At 36.7% G+C, this 20,639-nt stretch overlaps 5 protein-coding genes across 12 annotated transcripts in view; 2 read left to right on the forward strand and 3 right to left on the reverse strand.

Annotated features, from left to right (window-relative positions):
• LOC123878323 (zinc finger protein 2 homolog) overlaps positions 1-20,639 on the forward strand; it is a 364,832-nt gene that overhangs the window by 343,247 nt on the left and 946 nt on the right. The window contains exons 5-8 of the mRNA XM_045925496.1: positions 18,825-19,181; positions 19,568-19,662; positions 19,825-19,868; positions 19,944-20,574. Of these exons, the coding sequence (XP_045781452.1) occupies positions 18,825-19,181; positions 19,568-19,662; positions 19,825-19,868; positions 19,944-20,574 (1,127 nt within the window). The remainder of the gene's footprint in view (positions 1-18,824; positions 19,182-19,567; positions 19,663-19,824; positions 19,869-19,943; positions 20,575-20,639) is intronic.
• The window catches only part of LOC123878314 (zinc finger protein 436-like), a 382,404-nt gene that overhangs the window by 290,288 nt on the left and 71,477 nt on the right, over positions 1-20,639 (reverse strand). The gene's annotated exons all lie outside the window — the stretch shown is intronic.
• Positions 1-20,639, forward strand: part of LOC123878376 (transmembrane emp24 domain-containing protein 5-like) — a 152,677-nt gene that overhangs the window by 116,883 nt on the left and 15,155 nt on the right. The gene's annotated exons all lie outside the window — the stretch shown is intronic.
• On the reverse strand, positions 2,541-18,215 carry LOC123878322 (zinc finger protein 25-like). 3 transcript variants are annotated; one of them, XM_045925492.1, is made up of 12 exons: positions 18,133-18,215; positions 10,882-11,007; positions 9,591-9,765; positions 9,131-9,223; positions 8,454-8,588; positions 7,922-8,275; positions 7,383-7,483; positions 7,138-7,181; positions 6,216-6,478; positions 5,102-5,196; positions 4,592-4,623; positions 2,541-3,543 (listed from the first exon to the last, which is right to left on the reverse strand). In XM_045925492.1, the coding sequence occupies exons 2-12, from the start codon at positions 10,953-10,955 to the stop codon at positions 2,591-2,593; spliced, it is 2,319 nt and encodes a 772-aa protein (XP_045781448.1). In that variant the 5' UTR covers positions 10,956-11,007; positions 18,133-18,215; the 3' UTR covers positions 2,541-2,590. The 3 variants fall into 3 exon arrangements, with proteins under 3 accessions (XP_045781448.1, XP_045781450.1, XP_045781449.1); XM_045925494.1 differs by lacking the exons at positions 5,102-5,196; positions 6,216-6,478; positions 7,138-7,181 and having other exon boundaries at positions 2,543-3,543; XM_045925493.1 differs by lacking the exons at positions 4,592-4,623; positions 5,102-5,196; positions 6,216-6,478 and having other exon boundaries at positions 2,543-3,543.
• Positions 12,268-17,879, reverse strand: LOC123878308. Of its 4 annotated transcripts, none has more exons than XM_045925463.1 (3): positions 16,609-17,879; positions 15,737-16,083; positions 12,268-14,639 (listed from the first exon to the last, which is right to left on the reverse strand). In XM_045925463.1, exons 1-3 carry the CDS (start codon positions 17,561-17,563, stop codon positions 13,425-13,427), a joined length of 2,517 nt encoding a protein of 838 aa, XP_045781419.1. In that variant the 5' UTR covers positions 17,564-17,879; the 3' UTR covers positions 12,268-13,424. The 4 variants fall into 4 exon arrangements, with proteins under 4 accessions (XP_045781419.1, XP_045781421.1, XP_045781420.1 ...); XM_045925465.1 differs by having other exon boundaries at positions 12,268-12,545; positions 14,450-14,639; positions 15,737-17,879; XM_045925464.1 differs by having other exon boundaries at positions 12,268-12,542; positions 14,447-14,639; positions 15,737-17,879.

A 20,639-nucleotide genomic window follows, 5' to 3' on the forward strand; every position in this document is an offset into this window, starting at 1 on the left:
ATAATTTAGTTATTTAATTAATTTTATTATCGCATCGACTTACTATACAAATAAGAATAAATTAATCATTACATTCTTACTTTAGTTTTCCTTACTTGATTTGATAAACGCGTAAGCGACGCTAGTAGTCCGGTGCTTTAGACCTTCTGGAGTGGTTTGTCACTGGTATCATGATTGTATGTTGTTGAATGACCTTTTATAGTAAGTCAATGGGATATTCTTAATATAATACTATGTATTTTAATAAATAATAATAAAAGTATTAACTGAATATCTGCGTTTTATTTTGGACCAGCAACCAATGTTGCAAATGCCAACCAGCAGCAAATGAATAAATTGACTTGAATTGTTTTTTTTACCAAACCTTTTTTTCTCGTCTGGCTGTACAAAGATTAGCCAATGTCAAGTTTGTAGTTATTTGTAACAAGTTAGTTAAACTATACAAGTATGGACCCCGTCTGTGCCGGCGCTCGCCGACACACGCACGGCACCCCCTTAGAGCGCTTTCCAGTCAGTTTTAACAAAAAAAAAACACTGCAAAAAGGCAGAGCACACCCGCCAGCTGACACCAATACAGACGAAGTCCGATCCATCATTTCTCATGCATTTCTCCCACAGATTTCTCCGGATTACTTGTCTGTGGCATTTGACCATATAATACGTCCATGCATTTGACCAATTATTGACAATGGACATTCGTTATAGTGTTGCCACTTGCGATTTAGGATTTACCCTAGTTTCTGTGGAAATTCATCTTAATGTACTAACCAAAACAAAATAATTATATAACCTAAGGGCATGCAACAATTTATTTCACATCAATCATTGTTTAAACACCATTGTTTGAAGTTTTTATTATCATTTTATGATCGTATATCTTTAGTTTTGTGTGTTTTAAATAGTTGTAATTTTCTTGTATCTTATACCTTTCAATCTTAAACAAATGATCAATAACAATACCTCGCTAATATTATATTTTACATAAATCATAAGTCTGCAATTTAGAGTAAAATTCTTCGCTTTTCAAGCCTTTTTTGAGGAAAAAGGCTACTTTGAAAAAGTACAACATTCAGATTTGGTGGCCATAAAAATAGCGTTTCCCGCCCTAGTGGGAGGGCGGGCGGTGCATGTCCCACGCTGCACGTTGTAACATAAAGAATTGTCTGTTTCGGTGTATTAAAGCTTGTTCCTTGTATAATAAAATAAGCCTTAAATACATTAATCAATGGAAAGCATATTAGGATTTTTTTTTGGTGTTGAATCAGAAAAAAACATAAATAATAAATAATATTTATTTTTAATACTGATTGAATATTAGGTATATAGTACATAAACATAATATTATTAATAACTTAATTATAATCCATTTTTCCTTAACAGGTAAACAGTTCGTAGAAAACCTCTCTACCTTTACTTAATTAGAACTATATAGGCCAGTCATTTAAGCTTAAATTAGGTAAGAATCTCGGAATTCGAGATACCCAGCTGTAAGTCTGTAAATACTTGTATATTGACACCCTAAAAGTTGTCCCAAAACCTACATATGGTAGGGTGTACGCAACTATTAAATTTCAAGGTCAAAGGTCAGAAAAATCGTTTTTTTGCGCTTTTTTTTGTACATTTCTCCTTTCCTATGGGTTTTTTTGCTATTTGTATTTATTACAAGCGCAAAAAACCGATTTTTGTGACCTTTGACCTTGAAATTTAATAGTTGCCTACACCCTACCATATGTAGGTTTTGAGACAATTTTTAGGGTGTCAATATACAAGTATTTACAGACTTACAGCTGGGTATCTCGAATTCCGAGGTGAACTTACTATAGTGACTGGACTAATAAGATTTGAACAGTTTTAATCAAATTTTTGGTATGTACACATAACAGTTACATTTTAATTAATTGCCTATACTGTATTTTAATTACACAAATACATTTTGACAACCAAGACCAGAATTAACATGGTTTTTTATTCAAATCAAATTTGTTTTTCGAAATAGCTTCTTGGACTGTAGTAATAAAAAACCGGCCAAGTGCGAGCAGGACTCGCACACCGTTCCATACTCGGGTATTTTTTTTGGAGATTTTGCACGATAAATCAAAAACTATTATGCATAAAAATAAATAAAAATCTGTTTTAGAATGTACAGGGAAAGCCCTTTCATATGATACCCCACTTGGTATAGTTATCTTTAAAAATTGATAATACCAATTAATTATTTGTTTATGAAGACATTTTAATTTTTTTTTTCGTGATGTAACCAAAAATTCATGGTTTTCGTATTTATTTCTTCACTTGTGCTATAAGACATAACTACCTGCCGAATTTCATGATTTTATGTCAGCGGGAAGTACCCTATAGGTTTTCTTGACAGACACGACAGACGGACAGACAGTCAAACAGACAGACAACAAAGTGATCCTATAAGGGTTCCGTTTTTACTCTTGAGGTACACACACACACACACACACACACACACACACACACATACACACACACACCCACACCCACACCCACCCACACCCACACACCCACACCCACACACCCACACACACACACCCACACACCCACACACACACACACCCACACAAACCTACTTGTCCCCCGTGTGCGACCGCCTATGTATCACAAGGTTATGCTTGACCGCACATTTGAACTCGCACAGATCACACCCAAACGGCTTCTCACCCGTGTGGGTTCTCATGTGAATCACCAACTTGCTCTTAGCGGCACTCTTATACTCACACACCTCGCACCAATACGGCCGTTCACCAGTGTGAGTCCGTGTATGATTCACCAAGTTATCCTTATGCGCTGTTCTGTACTCGCAAAACTTGCAAAGGTACGGTTTTTCACCAGTGTGAGTCTTCATGTGCCTCACTAAATGGCTTTTATGCGCAAACTTATAATCGCACACCTTGCATGAAAAGGGTTTCTCACCCGTGTGAGTTCTCATATGATTCATCAAAGCACTGTTGGACACGCATTTGTATTCGCAAAGTTCGCACGAGAACCTTTTCTCACCCGTGTGAGTTCTCAAGTGTTTCAAAAGCGCGGTGTTTGATACGCATTTGTATTCACAGAATTCGCACGAATATGGTTTTTCACCGGTGTGAGTTCTCAAATGGTTGACTAGAGCGCTATTCGTGACGCTTTTGTACTCGCAGTGTGTACAGGCGAAGGGTTTTTCGCCCGTGTGGGTTCTCATGTGGCCGACTAGGTTGCCCTTGTAAGAACTTTTGAAGTCACATATCTTACAAGAATACGGTTTGTCGCCTGTATGAGTTCTCATGTGGTTCACGAGGCCACTGTTGGTTACGCATTTGTAATCGCAGTGTGTACAGGCGAAGGGTTTTTCGCCCGTGTGCGTTCTCATGTGGGTGGTGAAGTTACTTTGGTATTTACATCGGAACGGACAGTACTGACAGACGAACCGTTTTGATTCGTCATTAGTTTGCTTTGAAGGGATCTGTTGGTCGCTTGTGTTGGCTTCTTGAGTGGGTAACGTTACGCCGAAAGTTGCGAAATTTGCCGATAGACGAGAGGCTGTAAACAAACATTTTGATTTTCTGTATGCTATGTTGTATGATTATTGTATGCTACAATAATAAAACCGGCCAAGTGCGAGTCAGACTCGCGCACTGAGGGTTCCGTACTCGGGTAATGATGAAACCACAAATTCGCGGTTTTCAGATTTATTCCTGTACTTGTGCTATAAGACCTACCTACCTGCCAAATTATATCATTCTAGGTCAACGGGAAGTACGCTATAGGTTTCTTGACAGACAGACAGGTAGACAGACAGACAGACAACAAAGTGATCCTATAAGGGTTCTGTTTTTCCTTTTGGGGTACGCAACGCTAACAAGGTGAAACCAGAACGCTAGCAGAAACTGAGGATTAATATAATACTACCTAAACACAATCCAATGCCAGTAACCATTTGCCTTATCTTGTAGTTTTAGTGATTTAGTATTTTTAACCCCCGACCCAAAAAGAGGGGTTATAAGTTTGACGTGTGTATCTATCTGAGGCATCGTAGCGCCTAAACGAATGAACCGATTTTAATTTACTTTTTTTTTGTTCGAAATCTTGCTTGATAGTGTTCTTAGCTATAATCCAAAAAAAATTGGTTAAGCTGTTTAAAAGTTATCAGCTCTTTTCCAATTTTTGTTGTAGAATAGAAGGTTAACTAATTGTTAGGTTCATAAATACGTCCATGTTCATAATATTATGTCAATTGACAATTAATTCTAGTTGAAAATGATGTTTTGGAAAACTGAGATACTTTGGATCGTAGGCGCGGAATAATCCAAGAAAATCGGTTCAGCCGTTTAAAAGTTATCAGCTCTTTTCTAGTTACTGTAACCTTCACTTGTTGGGGGTGTTATAAATTTTTAATTTACACTTGTTTATATTATGGAGACACAGTACTATAATAAAATAACAGACAACACACACGTATAACACACAAACCACAAACTATTACGGAGCTTGAGAAATACTTCAATGTTTTTATCGTTCGCTGGTCATGACTGTTCAATACATGAATATCAATGATTATATCAATAGCAGAGAAAACGCAGTATCTTACCTAAGGTCGTCGAAGGGCTGGGGTCTGCCTGCCTGTGAAATATATCAGAATGTATCTAGACTCTAGAGTCAAAGTCAAAGTCAAAAGTCAAAATCATTTATTCAAAGTAGCTATTATTGTACTCCTTTTGAAAAGAGCAACCGCCGAGTTTCTTGCTGGTTCTTCTCAGTAGGAACAGCATTCCGAACCAGTGGTAGATGTTTTCGACGATTCAAAAGCACTTGTAAAAGTTTAATTGAATAAAAATAATTTGAATTTGATGGTCGAAATTGTTAAATTTGTACGATATAGTGGTGATAATTAGTTACGTAACTCAAAACTAAAGCTACGAGGGTTCCATACGCGCCCAAAAAATTACGTCAAATGTTATGAGGTCACATCCGTGAATTTCATACAAGCTCCCTTACTGAGGGAGCGTTTTGACGTTTGATAAAAAGTCACTGATTTGACTAGTAGTCATCATCCCTATTGTAACTTGTAAACGTTATTGGTACTGGAGGGTATACTGACTTGTTCTCGGTGCTGAGTGAAGAGTGTGAGGAGCTCACAGCTGTATGAGGCTTGCATTCTTGTGACGCGTCACATTCACCATCACCAGCACCGTTCTGCCAAATACAAAACATATTCATAACATTTATGTCCTTTGAGAGTTCAAGTTAACTCCACAACTAAACAAGATATTGTAAATTACTAGCTGATGCCCGCGACTTCGTCCGCGTGGATTCAGGTTTTTCGGAATCCCGTGGGAACTCTTTGATTTTCCGGGATAAAAAGTTGCCTGTGTGCTAATCCTGGATATTATCTATCTCCATTCCAAATTTCAGCCAAATCCGTCCAGTAGTTTTTGCGTGAAAGAGTAACAAACACACATACACACAAACTTTCGCCTTTATAATATTAGTGTGATGTGTGACTACCCGACTGTGATCCGCGACTTTCATTAGCGTGGTTTATATTTTAAATAGCCCCGTGGGAACTTTTTGATTTTCCGGGATAAAAAGTAGCCTAATTCACTCACCATGTCTTCAACTATATGCGTACAAAAATTAGAATTGATTGAAGGACAAACCAATTAACCAACAAACAAACATGCTGTCATATTTATAACTAGCTGATGCCCGCAGCTTCGCCCGCGTGGATTGGTCAGATCCCCTGCAGCATCAGGATTGAGGAGTTGGAATCCAAATTTTTTATGAAACAATGTCGCAAAGTTCCTCTATCGATTAAAAAAGAAACAACGCAAATCGGTTCAGAAATCTCGGATATTTCGGTGTACATAGGTAGAAAAACACAGCTCCCTTTTTGAAAGTCGGTTAAAAAAGTAGCCTATGTTACTCCCTGGTCAATTCTCTACTTGTCTGTGAAAATCCCGTCAAAATCGGTTCAGCCGTTCCAAAGATTAGCCTTTTCAAACAGACAGACTGACAGACAGACAAAAATTTTAAAAACGTGTGATTCAGTTATGGTATCGTTCAAATAACCATATGACCTTAGTATGCGGTAGTTATTTCGAAATTACAGACAGACACTCCAATTTTATTTATTAGTAATAGTATATATAGATATGGGTAATGATGGACCAAACAAAGTGATGAAAGTGAGTAATAGTGAAAAACTATCTCACCTGGAGGTGCATGTTCATATGTTGCATGTACGCATGTTCATGGGCAAATTCCTCCAAACAAAATGTACATTGGAAGGAAGCACTTTCATACTTTAACGGGTTCATAAAATTGTCACTCTGTTTATTTTCTGTCGTATTGACTCCGCTTCCACTTGCTGCCTGATAATTGAAGTCTATATCGATTTCGATGAATTTCTCTGTTTTATCATCTCCTTTAGCTTTGATTCCGTTGTCTGTCGCAAGACTCTCTGGCAGAGGAGCAACTGAAACAAATTATTTTTCAAAAAACCCGCCAAGTGCGAGTCAGCCTCGCGCACCGAGGGTTCCGTACTCGGGTATTTTTTACCCGACTGCGGCAAAGCCAAAAGGAAGGGTTATGATTTTAGCAGTCTATGTATGTATGTATGTGTGTATGTTTGTATCCAGATTCTGTGTGTTCCACCGTAGCGCCTAAACTACTGGGCCGATTTTGATGAATGAGGTGTCAATCGATTTGTCGTAAAGGTCCGGATGACATAGGCTACATTTTATACGAAAAAAATTGACATACGTACAACGTATATTACATGAAAAAAAGTGGGGGTCCCCAAAAGTTTTATTTGGCTATTGTATCGAGTGGGGTGTCAAATGAAAGAGGAGAAAATTCTGAGTTCATAAATATAAATGTATTACAACAAAGCGACAGAAAAACAATTTTACTATAATATTTCGGCGTTTATTAAGACGATCACAGTCGGGTTTTAGTTTTCAACTTTATCTTGTTCGACATTTTGCATGATAAATCAAAAACTATTGAGCATAAATATAAATAAAAATCTGTTTTAGAATATACCGGTAAAGGAAGTGCGCGAGTCTGACTCGCACTTGGCCAGTTTCTTATTTCAAAACTATTTCTGTCGCATTCTGTTTTTCAGTATCTTACCTAAGGTCGTCGCGGCGCGTGCGCAAGGGCTGGGGGCTGCCTGCCTGTGAAGTATATCAGAATGTATCTAGAGTGTACGATGGAGTCACTAGCCAGTGTGCAGCTGTACTGCATATAGCAGGGTAGAGAAGGAGAAGAAGGAGAAGGAGAAGGAGAAGGAGAAGGAGAAGGAGAAGTCTTATGATACTAGTACAATTGTAAACTAACTGTAACTAAAAGTTATTGGTACTGGTTGGTATACTAACTTGTTCTCAGTGATGAGTGAAGAGTGTGAAGAGCTAGAACTCACAGCTGTATGAGGCTTGCATACTTGTGACATATCACATTCACCATCACCGTCATTGTTCTGTCAAATACAAAACAAATTCATAACATTTCTGACCTTTCAGAGTTTGAGAGAGCCCTTCCACTACTAAACAAGCTATTGCATGAACTGAACAAGTTGATAGATTTTCGATCTTGTCCCCCCTTCACCATTTTACCACCGAACCGCAAGACGTCGGGCGAGTTTCCATCCTTATGTCGTCGACATTCCATCTACACGCACGAAACGTTTTGCGTCTTCATTCCTCATACGCATGGCTAAGGTTTGGAATACTCTCCCGCGATCTGTGTTTCCTACCAATTACAATCCGGGTATCTTTAAAACAAGAGTGAATAGGCACCTTCAAGGTAAACGCGTCCCATCTTAGACCACATCATCACTTTCCATCAGGTGTGATTGTGGTCAAGCGCTTGCCTATAGTGAATAAAAAAAAAAAAAGATAGCGGAAAACTATCTCACCTGGAGGTGCATGTTCATATGTTGCATGTATACATGTTCATGGACAAATTCCTCCAAACAAAGTGTACATTGCAAGGAAGCACTTTCATACTTTAACGGGTCCTGAACAAAATCATTGACATCATTGTCGTCTTCATTCTTCATTTCCATGTCATCAACTTGCATAGACTCATCATTTTCTTCAATTTTCACGGTAACTTTGAGTCTGGTTTCCTCTGATTCTGTCTGTTTGTCTCCCGAGGGGTGTTCTAGTATGTGTAAGTCACAGTGGTCAGGTCCTAGCGATGTCAACACCATATTACTCTTGAGTTGGTGTTTTGTGCGGTTTATCATTTTTATATGCTGTCTTGTTACCTGTTGAAAGACAAGTTATGTATTTAATATGTACAATACAAGGATAAAGAAAGGATAAAAGTTTATATATCAAGTACTCACTAAGCTGTCTTGTTACCTTTAAAGAGGCAAGTTAAGTATTTAATATGTACAATACAAGGATAAAGAAAGGATAAAAGTTTATATATCAAGTACTCACTAATTTATGTTTTCCAACTAAATCCATCATCAGTGCGCGGGCTCTCAAGCTCTTGGCTCTGAATGTACTGAAGTTTATCAATCTCTGAGCACATTGTATGCAAACTGTTTGTTTTAGGTTACCTTGATCACACAACTGAAACATGTTATTGAAGTATTAAAACATTCCTTAAATAATCCTGGTTTTCCCTTTGTATAAACTACGTCATACTATGAATCTATACTAATAAATAAAATTGGAGTGTCTGTCTGTAATTTCGAAATAACTACCGCATATTAAGGTCATATGATTATTTGAACGATACTATAACTGAATCACACATTTTTAAAATTTTTGTCTGTCTGTCTGTCTGTTTGAAAAGGCTAATCTTCGGAACGGCTGAACCGATTTTGACGGGATTTTCTCAGAAAAGTAGAGAATTGACCAGGGAGTAACATAGGCTACTTTTTTAACCGACTTTCAAAAAGGGAGTTGTGTTTTTCTACCTATTTACACCGAAATCTCCGAAATTTCTGAACCGATTTGCGTCATTTCTTTTTTAATTGATAGAGGAACTTTGCGACATTGTTTCATAAAAAAATTGGATTCCATCTCCGCAATCCTGATGCTGCAGGGGATCTGACCAATCCACGCGGGCGAAGCTGCGGGCATCAGCTAGTCATACAATAACAACTTACTGGATTTTGGGTTAACTTTTCATACTCTTCTTCCAGTTTGTATTTACTCATTAGAACCAGTTTGCTGTCAGTGTCTAGGCATATCCTGCAAACCTGTAAAAAACTAGTCACTTCTACATTACTATTTTCATACAATGCTGAAACAAGTGTTTGAGAAAAATGCCAAATTCCTTCTCATTCTACAGTCACACATTACTTGATTTGATTTAGTTACTTTATTGACGTGACAACGTCTTATAATTCGATAGAGCCGGCTGCACGCACGAAAAAACATGACTCATGCGGCGTTACCTCGCTCTGAGGCGTTCCATGTAAGGTTGAAGTGCAAGCGAGAGCGCGGAACGAGCGACAAAGAAGCACAATCGGCCTTTGTTGTCACGTTCAACTATCGTCAGTAAACCGACTTTACAGACAACCAATTTTTTTTACTAACTATACAAAACATGATATTATGAGTTACCTGCACTGTTGAAGGAATAGCACCAGTCCTAATTTGCCTTATGCCACTTTCCGTTTCATAAAAGTCATCATTTAGAAAATGCTGTGAGCAGACCACAGCAGAGTCTGGTAGGTGGCTGTCTTGTTTGCCGAGGGCTCTGAGCCAAGCAGCTCGGAGATGCCCTTCACTGGGGAAACTGGAAATTACCATTTAGCATAAGCAAACAAACGTGTGTGGTTTACCAGAGTAATTAATTTATTTATATTTATTACTTAACTTATACAATATACAGGGCACTTTTACATGTTTTACACAACAGAACCACCAATCCATACCAATATAATAAATGTGAAAGTATGTGTCTGTCTGTCTGTCTGCTACCTTTTCACAGCCCAACAGTGTAACCGATTCTTACAAAATTTGGTACAGGGTTAGCTTATATCCTGGGGACGGACATAGGCTACTTTTTATCGTGGAAAATCAAACAGTTCCCACGGGATCTATAAAAATCTAAATCCACGCGGACGAAGTCGAGCGCATCCTCTAGTCAGATATAAGTATTTCAAGTCTACACACACATTTTAATAACTCCTCAAAAGCTTTTGCTAAGCATCATACAAGAAATAACACTTTTAATTTTTTTTTAAATTTTCATGGCAGCAATTTTGAATGTTTTTAACCCCCGACCCAAAAAGAGGGGTGCAATTAGTTTGACGTGTGTATCTGTCTGTGGCATTGTAGCTCCTAAACTGATGAACCGATTTTAATTTAGTTTTTTTTTTGTTCAAAGGTGGCTTGATCGAGAGTGATCTTAGCTATAATCCAAGAAAATCGATTCAGCCGTTTGAAAGTTATCAGCTCTTTTCTAGTTAATGTCACCTTCACTTGTAGGGGGTGTTATAAATTTTTAATTTACACTTGTAGTCATTGTTGTTATAGAGGCTTGAGGCAATAATTCTGTGAAAATTTCAGATCTCTACCTGTTATGGTTCATAAGATACAGCCTGCTGACAGACAGACATTGTAACCTGAAGTATTTTTGCAGAAAGACACTGAAACGCTACTGGCAGAGTGAACTTCGGGCACTTTTCGGGCATAACTTAAATAGCGTCTGATGTCAATCGATATTGTTCTCATGGTAACCTACCTATCGAATTAACTCTACTTGCCATACCTTTCGCATAATACTTCAAAGTTTCCTGCTCTCTTACAAAGTAATATCTTCGTCCTAAGTAAATGAATAAATGAAGCAAATAATGAAGGTAATGAGTCGATTTTCGAATTGGTTAATAAAATCATATGCAGAACTTACCTGTAAAATGTGATACCCTCCGCTTGGGAGGAATTTTCAGAACAGTTATTGCAGGAAGGCACACAACACCGCATTTTGTGATTTGTATCAGAATTCGTTTTTAGTTTATCAATATTATTTTGGTATCTTGGTCACCGACCAGAAACAAAAGAAGACGCACTAGTTCATAGACTATAAATAGCTTACTAAAATGGCGGGCGGAGGCGAGGAATGTATATAAAGTGTCCCATTCATTTAATCTATCTTTTTTCTCACTCTCTCTATAAAATACAATAGCCAAACAATGGATTTATCAATGGTGGCCCCTTCCCTCTCTTTCTTACAATTCTACGTTTACGAGAGTTCAGTGGGGTGGGAGGCCGGAAAAGGACGTGACGTAGAAAACCACAGACCATTAATAAAAAAAAAAAAAAAAAACTAGAGATCACAGACCATGCTAGAGATGAGCTCGAAACGATAACTCTATAATCGATTGTACCGGTTTTCCGATTTTTCGCTACATTACGATTTTTTTAAACTACCGGTTTTTGATCTGGGATGTTATTAACGATGTTATTATTAAAATTATTAGAAAACAAAAAGAAAACAAAATTTCAGTGAAAAAAATGTATTTTCATTAAAAATCTTTCTACACTACCACCGGTTCGGAATGCAGTCTGCTGAGAAGAACCGGCAAGAAACTCAACAGCTGTTTTTTTTTGTATAAAATTTGTTATGTACAAAAACGTTTTTAATACAATTTTTTATGTACACAAAAATATTTTCTTTACTAATTTCAGAAATATACTGAAATTTTGTACCAACCATTGATGTAAAGTTTACAAGTATTTAAAACTAAAATAATTAGGAATTTGAAAAGATATTTTTGGGTCATGCCAGTAGACCGGTTAGAGAACACAACAGCTACGCGGTCGTAAAGCGAGGTTTAGACTAGCAAGAACTTGCAAGTTATTCCGCAAGTACTTGCAGAATTGTTAACACTACATACGAGCAATATTGTACATGTACATACATTTGTGACTTGCGGCAAGTCCAGCAAGTTACTAAACTTGCGGAAGTGAGCTTGACGTGATTGTTTACACGGTAGAAATAGCTTGCGGAAGTCAATTTCTGCAAGTTTTGTTGCTAACCTAAACCTCGCTTAAGACAATAATACTTATGTATTTTTGCTCATTCGATTTCCAGGTGACACTTTAAAAATTAGATTGATACAAAATACAGTTTATAAATAGTAGCTTCTTCACAGCTTTGAGCTTTTACAAATTCTTCTTATTATGCTAGTACTTAAATTATTTTTACACAAATAGCCATTATAATAAAAAATAGTATCTCTGCTGTAAACAAGGCATTGCCAATGTTAACAAGTAAAATAATTAAAAGTAAAAATGTATTTTAATGTGTGTACTAAAAAGGATCGAAACTTACTCATACAAAACAAAATATATAGCAAAATTGAAGTGATATTTGCAAACAACCATATCTAAAACGATTTAGTAGTTTTTGAAAATTGGCAGTTTCGGAGATGTCCAACACACGAAGGGTGCCGTACCATCGTACAAGAAATCTCAAAGTTCTCATATAATATGAAACTTATGAAAATTAATAACGGACAGCACCATCTTGATGTGATTAAGTAAACTAGAGTAACTATCGTGGACCCTTATTATTATTTTTTGTTGTGATGTAACTTACAAATTCACGATTTTCGCATTTATGCTATAAGATAACCCCAAATTGACAGACAACCAAGTGTTCCTTTTTCTTTTTGAGGTACGGAACCCTAATACACCTAAACGAAACACACACACACAAAAGAAATTATTACTCAAGTGCAATCTATGTACAAAAATCGATTATTATAGACAAATCATAGATACGTACAATCTTTATTCAGTCACCTGTGAAAATGTGACCGAATAGCTCAATCTATCTCAATAGAAGAATTTCACTTAACATCTCAATTTAATATCTTCACCAACAAACCACATAATAAACAGTAAATTTTTAAATAATAATACCTTTGTGCATGAATAACTAATTTGTGATTAAACTTGTTTTATTATAAAACCGGTCAAGTGCGAGTCGGACTCACAAACGAGGTTTGGAACGTGGAAGCGCCATCTACATGTGATTTAAGTAAACTAATTATTATTACTTTTTTGTGATGTAAGCGCGCAGCGCGGAGATCACCACCGGACCAGCACCAACCCCGTGCGCGACGGCGAATCTTTCGCCCTCAGCGCGGGTAACACAACTAGCCATGAGGAGGGAACCACAAATTCGGATTTTTTTCTTTGTGCTATAAGATCTACCTGTCTACAAAGATTCATGTTTCTAGGTCAACGGGAAGTACCCTATAGGTTTTCTTGACGACACCACGGACAGACGGACGGACGGACGGACGGACGGACGGACGGACAGACAGACAGACAAAGTGATCTTATAAGGGTTCCTTTTTTGCTTTTTAGGTGTGGATCCCTAAAAAAGGAAATTGACAAACATACAAACAAACATCATGCAGATAAGCAATTGGTTCAGAAATATTAGTGACTTTGGCGTCGTGCAGTTCTATAACTAGCACCCTTAGTTACCTTTGTTGTTAGCATATCTTCCATTTCCTTTCCCTTTTTTCTAGAATCTACATTGTGAATTCTTCTATTGAAGTTGATACACCATTGTCTAACTTGCATTCTAATCACATATAACCAAAAAGCTTTCAAAAAATCTGATTTATGCTCAAGGCATGTCATAAAAGATGTATCTAGACATTCTAATTTACTGACCAAGTCTGTGTAAATGAATACTTTACAAATTTTTGGCAATGTTTCTTCAATTATATATATACAATGCCAAACCAGAACCACAAGTTCATGTGATGGATAATATAATTTTTTATTACTTGAGTCATATTCTTTCGTTGCTATCAAAGAATGAAATGGCTCAATTTCATTGGACAATAGTGTACTTTTACAATTTTGGCATTCACCACAATCAAGTTTTGGCAATATATGTCTGCAAATTGCACCAGCAATGTAAGAAGCAGATTGGGTTTGAAAAATGTTTTCATGAGGAATAGAGTTTTCAATGAAATTTAAATTTTCAACATCTGTAGTGAAGTCATTATATTGAATGCCTAATTTTGGTCTATCAATTAAACTACTGAGAGTACCCAGCATTTTGTCAGTATCGGAAGTGCAATTGGCATACAGAGATTGTCCAGTCGTTATATTATTTATCAACAACGTTTTGAATAATGCAACAAAATTATGACAGTCAGGATGTGTGCTAGCACCACCTTGACCTCTAATTTGAGAGAAAAAATTTTCCAGGGGGTCCTGGTTCAGACGCTTGAGACTTAAGAATTTAACGCCTTCAATTTTTTTTAAATCCGCCCAAAGATGCTTTACTGTTTTTATGTCATGAATGAAATTTCGTAACGATATAGGCTTACTTTCTCTTGAGTCTGTTGCGTCAAATTTCATTGATTGTAGTTTCTTCAATGCATTATTCCAAAACTCTAAATGAGTTGAATTCAAGGACAAAGCGTTAGATAGTTCGCCTCTAGTATGACCGGCACAGTTCAGGCTGTCAAACAAATCGTTAATGAATAAGATGATTTCAGCAGTGAAGAAACCATTATCAATGTTCACAGATGGAACACTATAATTATGTACTAATTGCAGATCTTCATATGTCTTCATCCTGTTCTGTAAGGCTGCAAACACCTCTCTGCTGAAGACTTGTGCAGCAAATTTGACCTGTAAATTTGAAAGTTGCAATATTACAAAGAGCCATAGAGAAGAAAAGAAGAAGTTGCAATATGATTACAATTAAAAATACTAGAGGCAATGTTTGGTGCCTACATAATAGGTTTTACGCGCAACCAACAAACAAACATACTTTCACATTTATGATATGGGTAGCGATTATGACAATGCGCTAACCACGAAGAGCAGCAGCCTAATAGTTAAGACTAATCCACACTAGTGTGTTGGAATATGGCCTAAGCCCTTCTGATTCTGAGAGCAGACCTGTTCTCAGTAGTGGGCTGGCAATGGGTTGAGATGATGTGCGCAAGACGTCACAAGGTGTGTTTCAAGCTTAAAACTTAAGTTTGAGCAAAGTCCTTTGACTTTGACCACCATATAGATCTCAGCCTAAGTGAGGAATTTCACAGTGGAAACATTTCTTAATCTCATTAGTAATTAAAAACCAGCCAAGTGCGAGTCAGGCTCGCGCAACAAGGCTCCGTACTACAGTCGTATTTTTTTGACATTTTGCATGATAGTTCAAAAACTATGATGCATAAAAATAAATAAAAATCTGTTTTTAGAATGCACAGGTGAAGATCTTTTATATGATACCCCACTTGATATAGTTATCTTACTTCAAAAATTGTAAATACTAATTATTTATTAGTTCATGACCACAATTTAATTTTTTTTGTGTGATGTAACCACAAATTTTATAATAACTGTGATAGCCTAGTCACTAGTGGTTAGGACTTCCGCCTTCTAATCGGAGATCCTATAAGAGTTCCGTTTTTCCTTTTGAGGTATGGAACCCTAAAAATTGTACGTGGACGAAGTCACGGGCAACAGCTAGTAATTTATATATGTATACTATGATAAGTGGTGATAGCCTAGTGGTTGAGATTACAGCCTCTTATACAGAGGGTAGAAGCTTCAATCTCAGACACACACCTCTAACTTTTCGGTGTTATGTGCATTTTAGGCAATTAAGGTTTCTTTAAAGGTGAAGGAGTACATCAGCATCGTGAAGAAACATGAATGCATGCCTACTCAGTAGTGGGCTGGCGATAAGATGATAATAAACAAATAAAATATTTACTGACCTTCATTTTGTCATAAGAGTTTGGTTTAATATGCTTGTCGGTTAATTTGGTAGTTCTCGCACGACCCTGTGCGCCATCTGAAGCATACACCATTTCGATGTAGTTCCATTGTGCACGCTGGGTTCCAATCAGCAAGTCCTTCTTCTGGAAATTATTGCGAAAACATTTTAGTAGGTGTGGAACATCATACATGTGGTATAATTTATTTTTATCGATCATATAATGAAAGATATTTGGGTCATCATTACCACTACGAAGAATATCTTCGCGTGTGTCAGCTATTAATGAATTTATAGCTGCAACATTCGCTGAGCCTTGATCTGAGACAGTACATCTCAAAATAAATCCTGATTTAAATATTGCTGCAATCAGCTCTTTTAGTATCTTTTTTAAATGAAATGTTTTAATTCCATCACGAACAAAATAAAAAGCTATGGGTATTTTCCAATTTGAAAATATACCACGCAACATAAAAACCAAAGCTTTGTCAGCAACATTATTAGTGCGTTCACCACCTCCTAGATCTTCAAAACCCTCGATAACCCCAGTATGAAAATTAAAAAACAAATTTTTATTAATTGCCATTTCATCAAACAGCAATACACACTGCAATCCCATAGAATTTTTGTTTTTAGCTGCATCTGCCAAATGTTGAAATATAAATTCATTAATACCTGGTCTCAAAGGGATGTTATTTAACAAAGATCCTATAGTAGATTTACTTGGTAATCTTATGTTTTTTTGCAAGAATCTATAACATTTTGGACTCAATTTATACAAAGAAAGTGCAAAAATTTTTTCATCGTCTGTGTATCTAGAACCTTTTCCTTTTACACCAGATAATCTTAATTGTGAGTCGACCAATATTTTTCCAAAATTACTCAGTAGAGGATACTTTTTGATGAAAAGTTTTACTTGAGTAGACCATGACAGTGTCTTTGATTTTAATTTATTAAATCTCAAAGTCAAATTTCGTAACTTCATTTTTAACATTTCATTCCCCACACGTAGCTTTTGCTTACGAGGGGTCTCATTTTGACCTAAACGAACTCTAGGAATTAAATCTGACTTTACATGGGACTTATGACGTCTAGAATGTGATTTTACACGTACTGGAGTTCTTTGTATCGCAGATATAACATCAGAAGGCATGGTGTTAGATGGAAGAGGACTCAGTTGACCAACTGTTAGTTCTGGCTCTGTAGATTGGTTTTGAGTTTCTGTACTTGTACTACAGGAATGTACTACATTTGTAGTTATAGAATCTGTCATAGAATCAGACTGTACGTAAAAATCAGGTTCAGTAGTTTCTTTATTTATTTGAGAAGCCACACACTGGACTTGCTCAGTACTTGGTGTAACAATACTCTGATTGTTAGGTTCAAAATCACGTTCAGTAATATCTCTACTTTGAACACATGGGACTTGATCATTTGTAGGTGGAAAAACAGATTGTTTATTGTAATCAAAGTCAGTTTGAACATTAACTGTGTCTATCAGAGAGACTGATGGATTAACAATTCTTACACTGAGAGGTTGGCCAGATTGAAGAGGAAATACTTCCAAAAATTGCTCGTTTCGAGAAGATGTAGCTATATTTTGCTTAGGCAGATGCAATGTAGGAATTGCATCTGCCGTTAGTCTGTGAGATTTAACATGTTGAGGTAAAAAATGAAGTTCGCAAATCTTAACATTCTCTAATGACTTACGGGAATATTTGCGAAGAAATGGACATCGAACTAACCATGCCTTCCACGTTACCTTCGTAAACGGTACCTTGCGTAAATTGGAGGTGTTTTTACACCCAGGAACACAACACTGCCTCATCGCGAATAAATTTTAGCACTTGAGGACAAAAATTCTGTTTACGCTATCTTTACTTATGCAATAGATTGCCCTAAGATGAGATTTTAGCAGAATACCAAGCGTAAATCATACTATAGGTACATCTTTTACACAAAACAAACTAAAAAAGAATTAGGAAATAATAAATATAAAAGGATCCTGTTAAAACTGAAGCGAAGCACCGGCAATCTTTCAAATTCTCGCACCAATAAAATCGTTTAGAAAAAATGGAGGTCAAGGAAGGAAATTATTGTTGAAAATGACACACAACAGCCATGTTTTTTTTTTCGTTTAATCTTAACTTATTGGCTGATTCGAAATAGTGGTGGCTTCTTATTGGCTCATTCAAATGCAAATAGCCAATAAAAATTTAGGTGCATTTCAAATGAACCAATTAAATTCGATTATATACTGAGATCTAGTATATATACTCTCATTATATACAAATCAAATGTACATAGTCGGGTAGAACGAGACAAAAGGAGCCACGGTACAAAACGAGAGGGATGGACTGATGCATCTACTTCGCCCTCGACTTGACAGGCCCTGATCTTGGTAATGATTTTATTGGATTTATTTATACCACAGACCAATAACATATAGGATTTATACTGGACAGTGGACACCACGGGACTTCGTCTGCGATGGCGTTTGCTGGCGCGCGTGCTGTGCTTGTTTGGAGTGTTTTTTTTGTTAAGAGTGGCTGGTTTTTGTGTTAGTTGGTGTTTTTTGGTGGTGGAACTGACTGGGAAGCGCTTTAAAGGGGCGCCGCGCGTATGTCGGCGGGCGCCGGCGCAGACGGAGTCCATACTTGTATAAATTCAATAACTTGAAAATATCACAAACTTGACATTGGCTAATCAGAGTAAAGCCAGATTAAAGGAAAAAAAAAAGTGGACACCACAGAGCACAGACCATAGAGAGAAATGGAGTAAAGTACAAAGAGTATGTAATCACTAAAGGTAGGTACATAGCGGCTGAGTTCTAACCACAAATTGTTTTCGAGAAAAAAGAGAGAATTTCAGTTGTTTAACCAAGGAAACCTAAAAACAAACAGTTTACATACAATGTGCTCAGAGATTGATAAACTTAAGTGAATTCAGAGACAAGAGCTTGAGAGCCCGTGCACTGATGATGGATTTAGTTGGAAAACATGAATTAGTGAGTACTTTATATATAAAACTTGCATCCTTTCTTTATCCTTGTACTGTACATATTAATTACTTAACTTGTCTTTCAACAGGTAACAAGACAGCATACAAAGATGATAAACCGCACAAAACACCAACTCAAGAGTAATATGGTGTTGACATCGCTAGGGCCTGACCACTGTGACTTACACATACTAGAACACCCCTCGGAAGACAAACAGACAGAATCGGAGGAGACCAGACTCAAGGTTATGGTGAAAATTGAAGGAAATGATGACTCTATGTCAGTTCATGATGACATGGAAATGAAGAATGAAGATGACAATGATGTCTATAATTTTGTTCAGGATCCTTTAAAGTATGAAATTACTCTGTACCAATGTACACATTGTTTGGAGGAATTTGTCCATGAACATGCGTACATGCAACATATGAACATGCATCTCCAGGTGAGATAGTTTTCAATCTATTACACATTACTTGTAGTCAATTTTTCACCATTTGTTCATTAATAACTAGTTAGTATTTTTATTTTACTTTATTTTAAGGCATAAATTTTGTACATTGTAAACTTTTTTATTGTTTAATAATAATTATTTTTTATTTCTTTTGGCACAAGTTGTGACACCTAATTGATAAGTTATATATTTAATAATGTGTGTGTGTTTATATAGATTTAAGGATGTATTAATATTATAATTTTCTGGTGTCCTAATAAATAAATAAATAAATCTATCAATTTGCTAAGTTCATGTAACAGCTTGTTTAGTTGTGGAGGGGCTCTCTCATACGCTCAAAGGACAGAAATGTTATGAATTTGTTTTGTATTTGGCAGAACGGTGCTGGTGATGGTGAATGTGACGCGTCACAAGAATGCAAGCCTCATACAGCTGTGAGCTCCTCACACTCTTCACTCATCACTGAGAACAAGTCAGTATACCCGCCAGTACCAATAATGTTTAGTTCAAGTTACAATTGTACTAGATCATATCATAAGACTTCCCTCCTCTCTAACTTGCTATATGCAGTATATCTACACACTGGCTAGTGACTTCATCGTACACTCTAGATACATTCTGATATACTTCACAGGCAGGCAGACCCCAGCCCTTGCGCACGCGCCGCGACCACCTTAGGTAAGATACTGCGTTATGTATCACACAAACATTATCACAGAAGTATAAGTCAATAAGTTTAATGTTTCATTTCAGCCGTTCCTCTGTCCACAACAGAACACATTGAACCAGTCACCAATGAAGAGAATGTTACTGTATCAAAAAATGTGTACATTTGTGACTTCTGTAAAAAAATGTATGAACAAAGGATGCTTTTCGTAAAACACATTCAAGGACACACATTAGTAAATAGATTCACATGCGATACTTGTACATACAAATCTAAATACAAAGGTAATTTAGTGAGGCACATGGGAACTCACACTAGTGAAAAACCACACTGTTGCAAGTTATGCGAGAGTAAGTTTGTATCAAGTACTCATTTAGTGAGGCACATGAGAATTCACTCTGGTGAAAAACCATATTGTTGTAAGTTATGTCAGACTAAGTTTATATCAAATAGTCACTTAGTGAGGCACATGAGAACTCACACTGGTGAAAAACCATATTCTTGCAAGTTATGCAACTACAAATTTTCACAAAATTGTCATTTATTGGTGCACATGAGAACTCACACTGGTGAAAAACCATATTCTTGCAAGTTATGCAACTACAAATTTTCACAAAATTGTCATTTAGCGGTGCACTTGAGAACTCACACTGGTGAAAAACCATATTCTTGCAAGTTATGCAACTATAAATTTTCACAAAATTGTCATTTAGTGGTGCACATGAGAACTCACACTGGTAAAAAACCACGTTGTTGAAAGTTATGCGAGAGTAAGTTTGTAT

The sequence above is a fragment of the Maniola jurtina genome, chromosome 26 (genome assembly GCF_905333055.1).
Source record: "Maniola jurtina chromosome 26, ilManJurt1.1, whole genome shotgun sequence".
NCBI lineage: Eukaryota > Metazoa > Arthropoda > Insecta > Lepidoptera > Nymphalidae > Maniola > Maniola jurtina.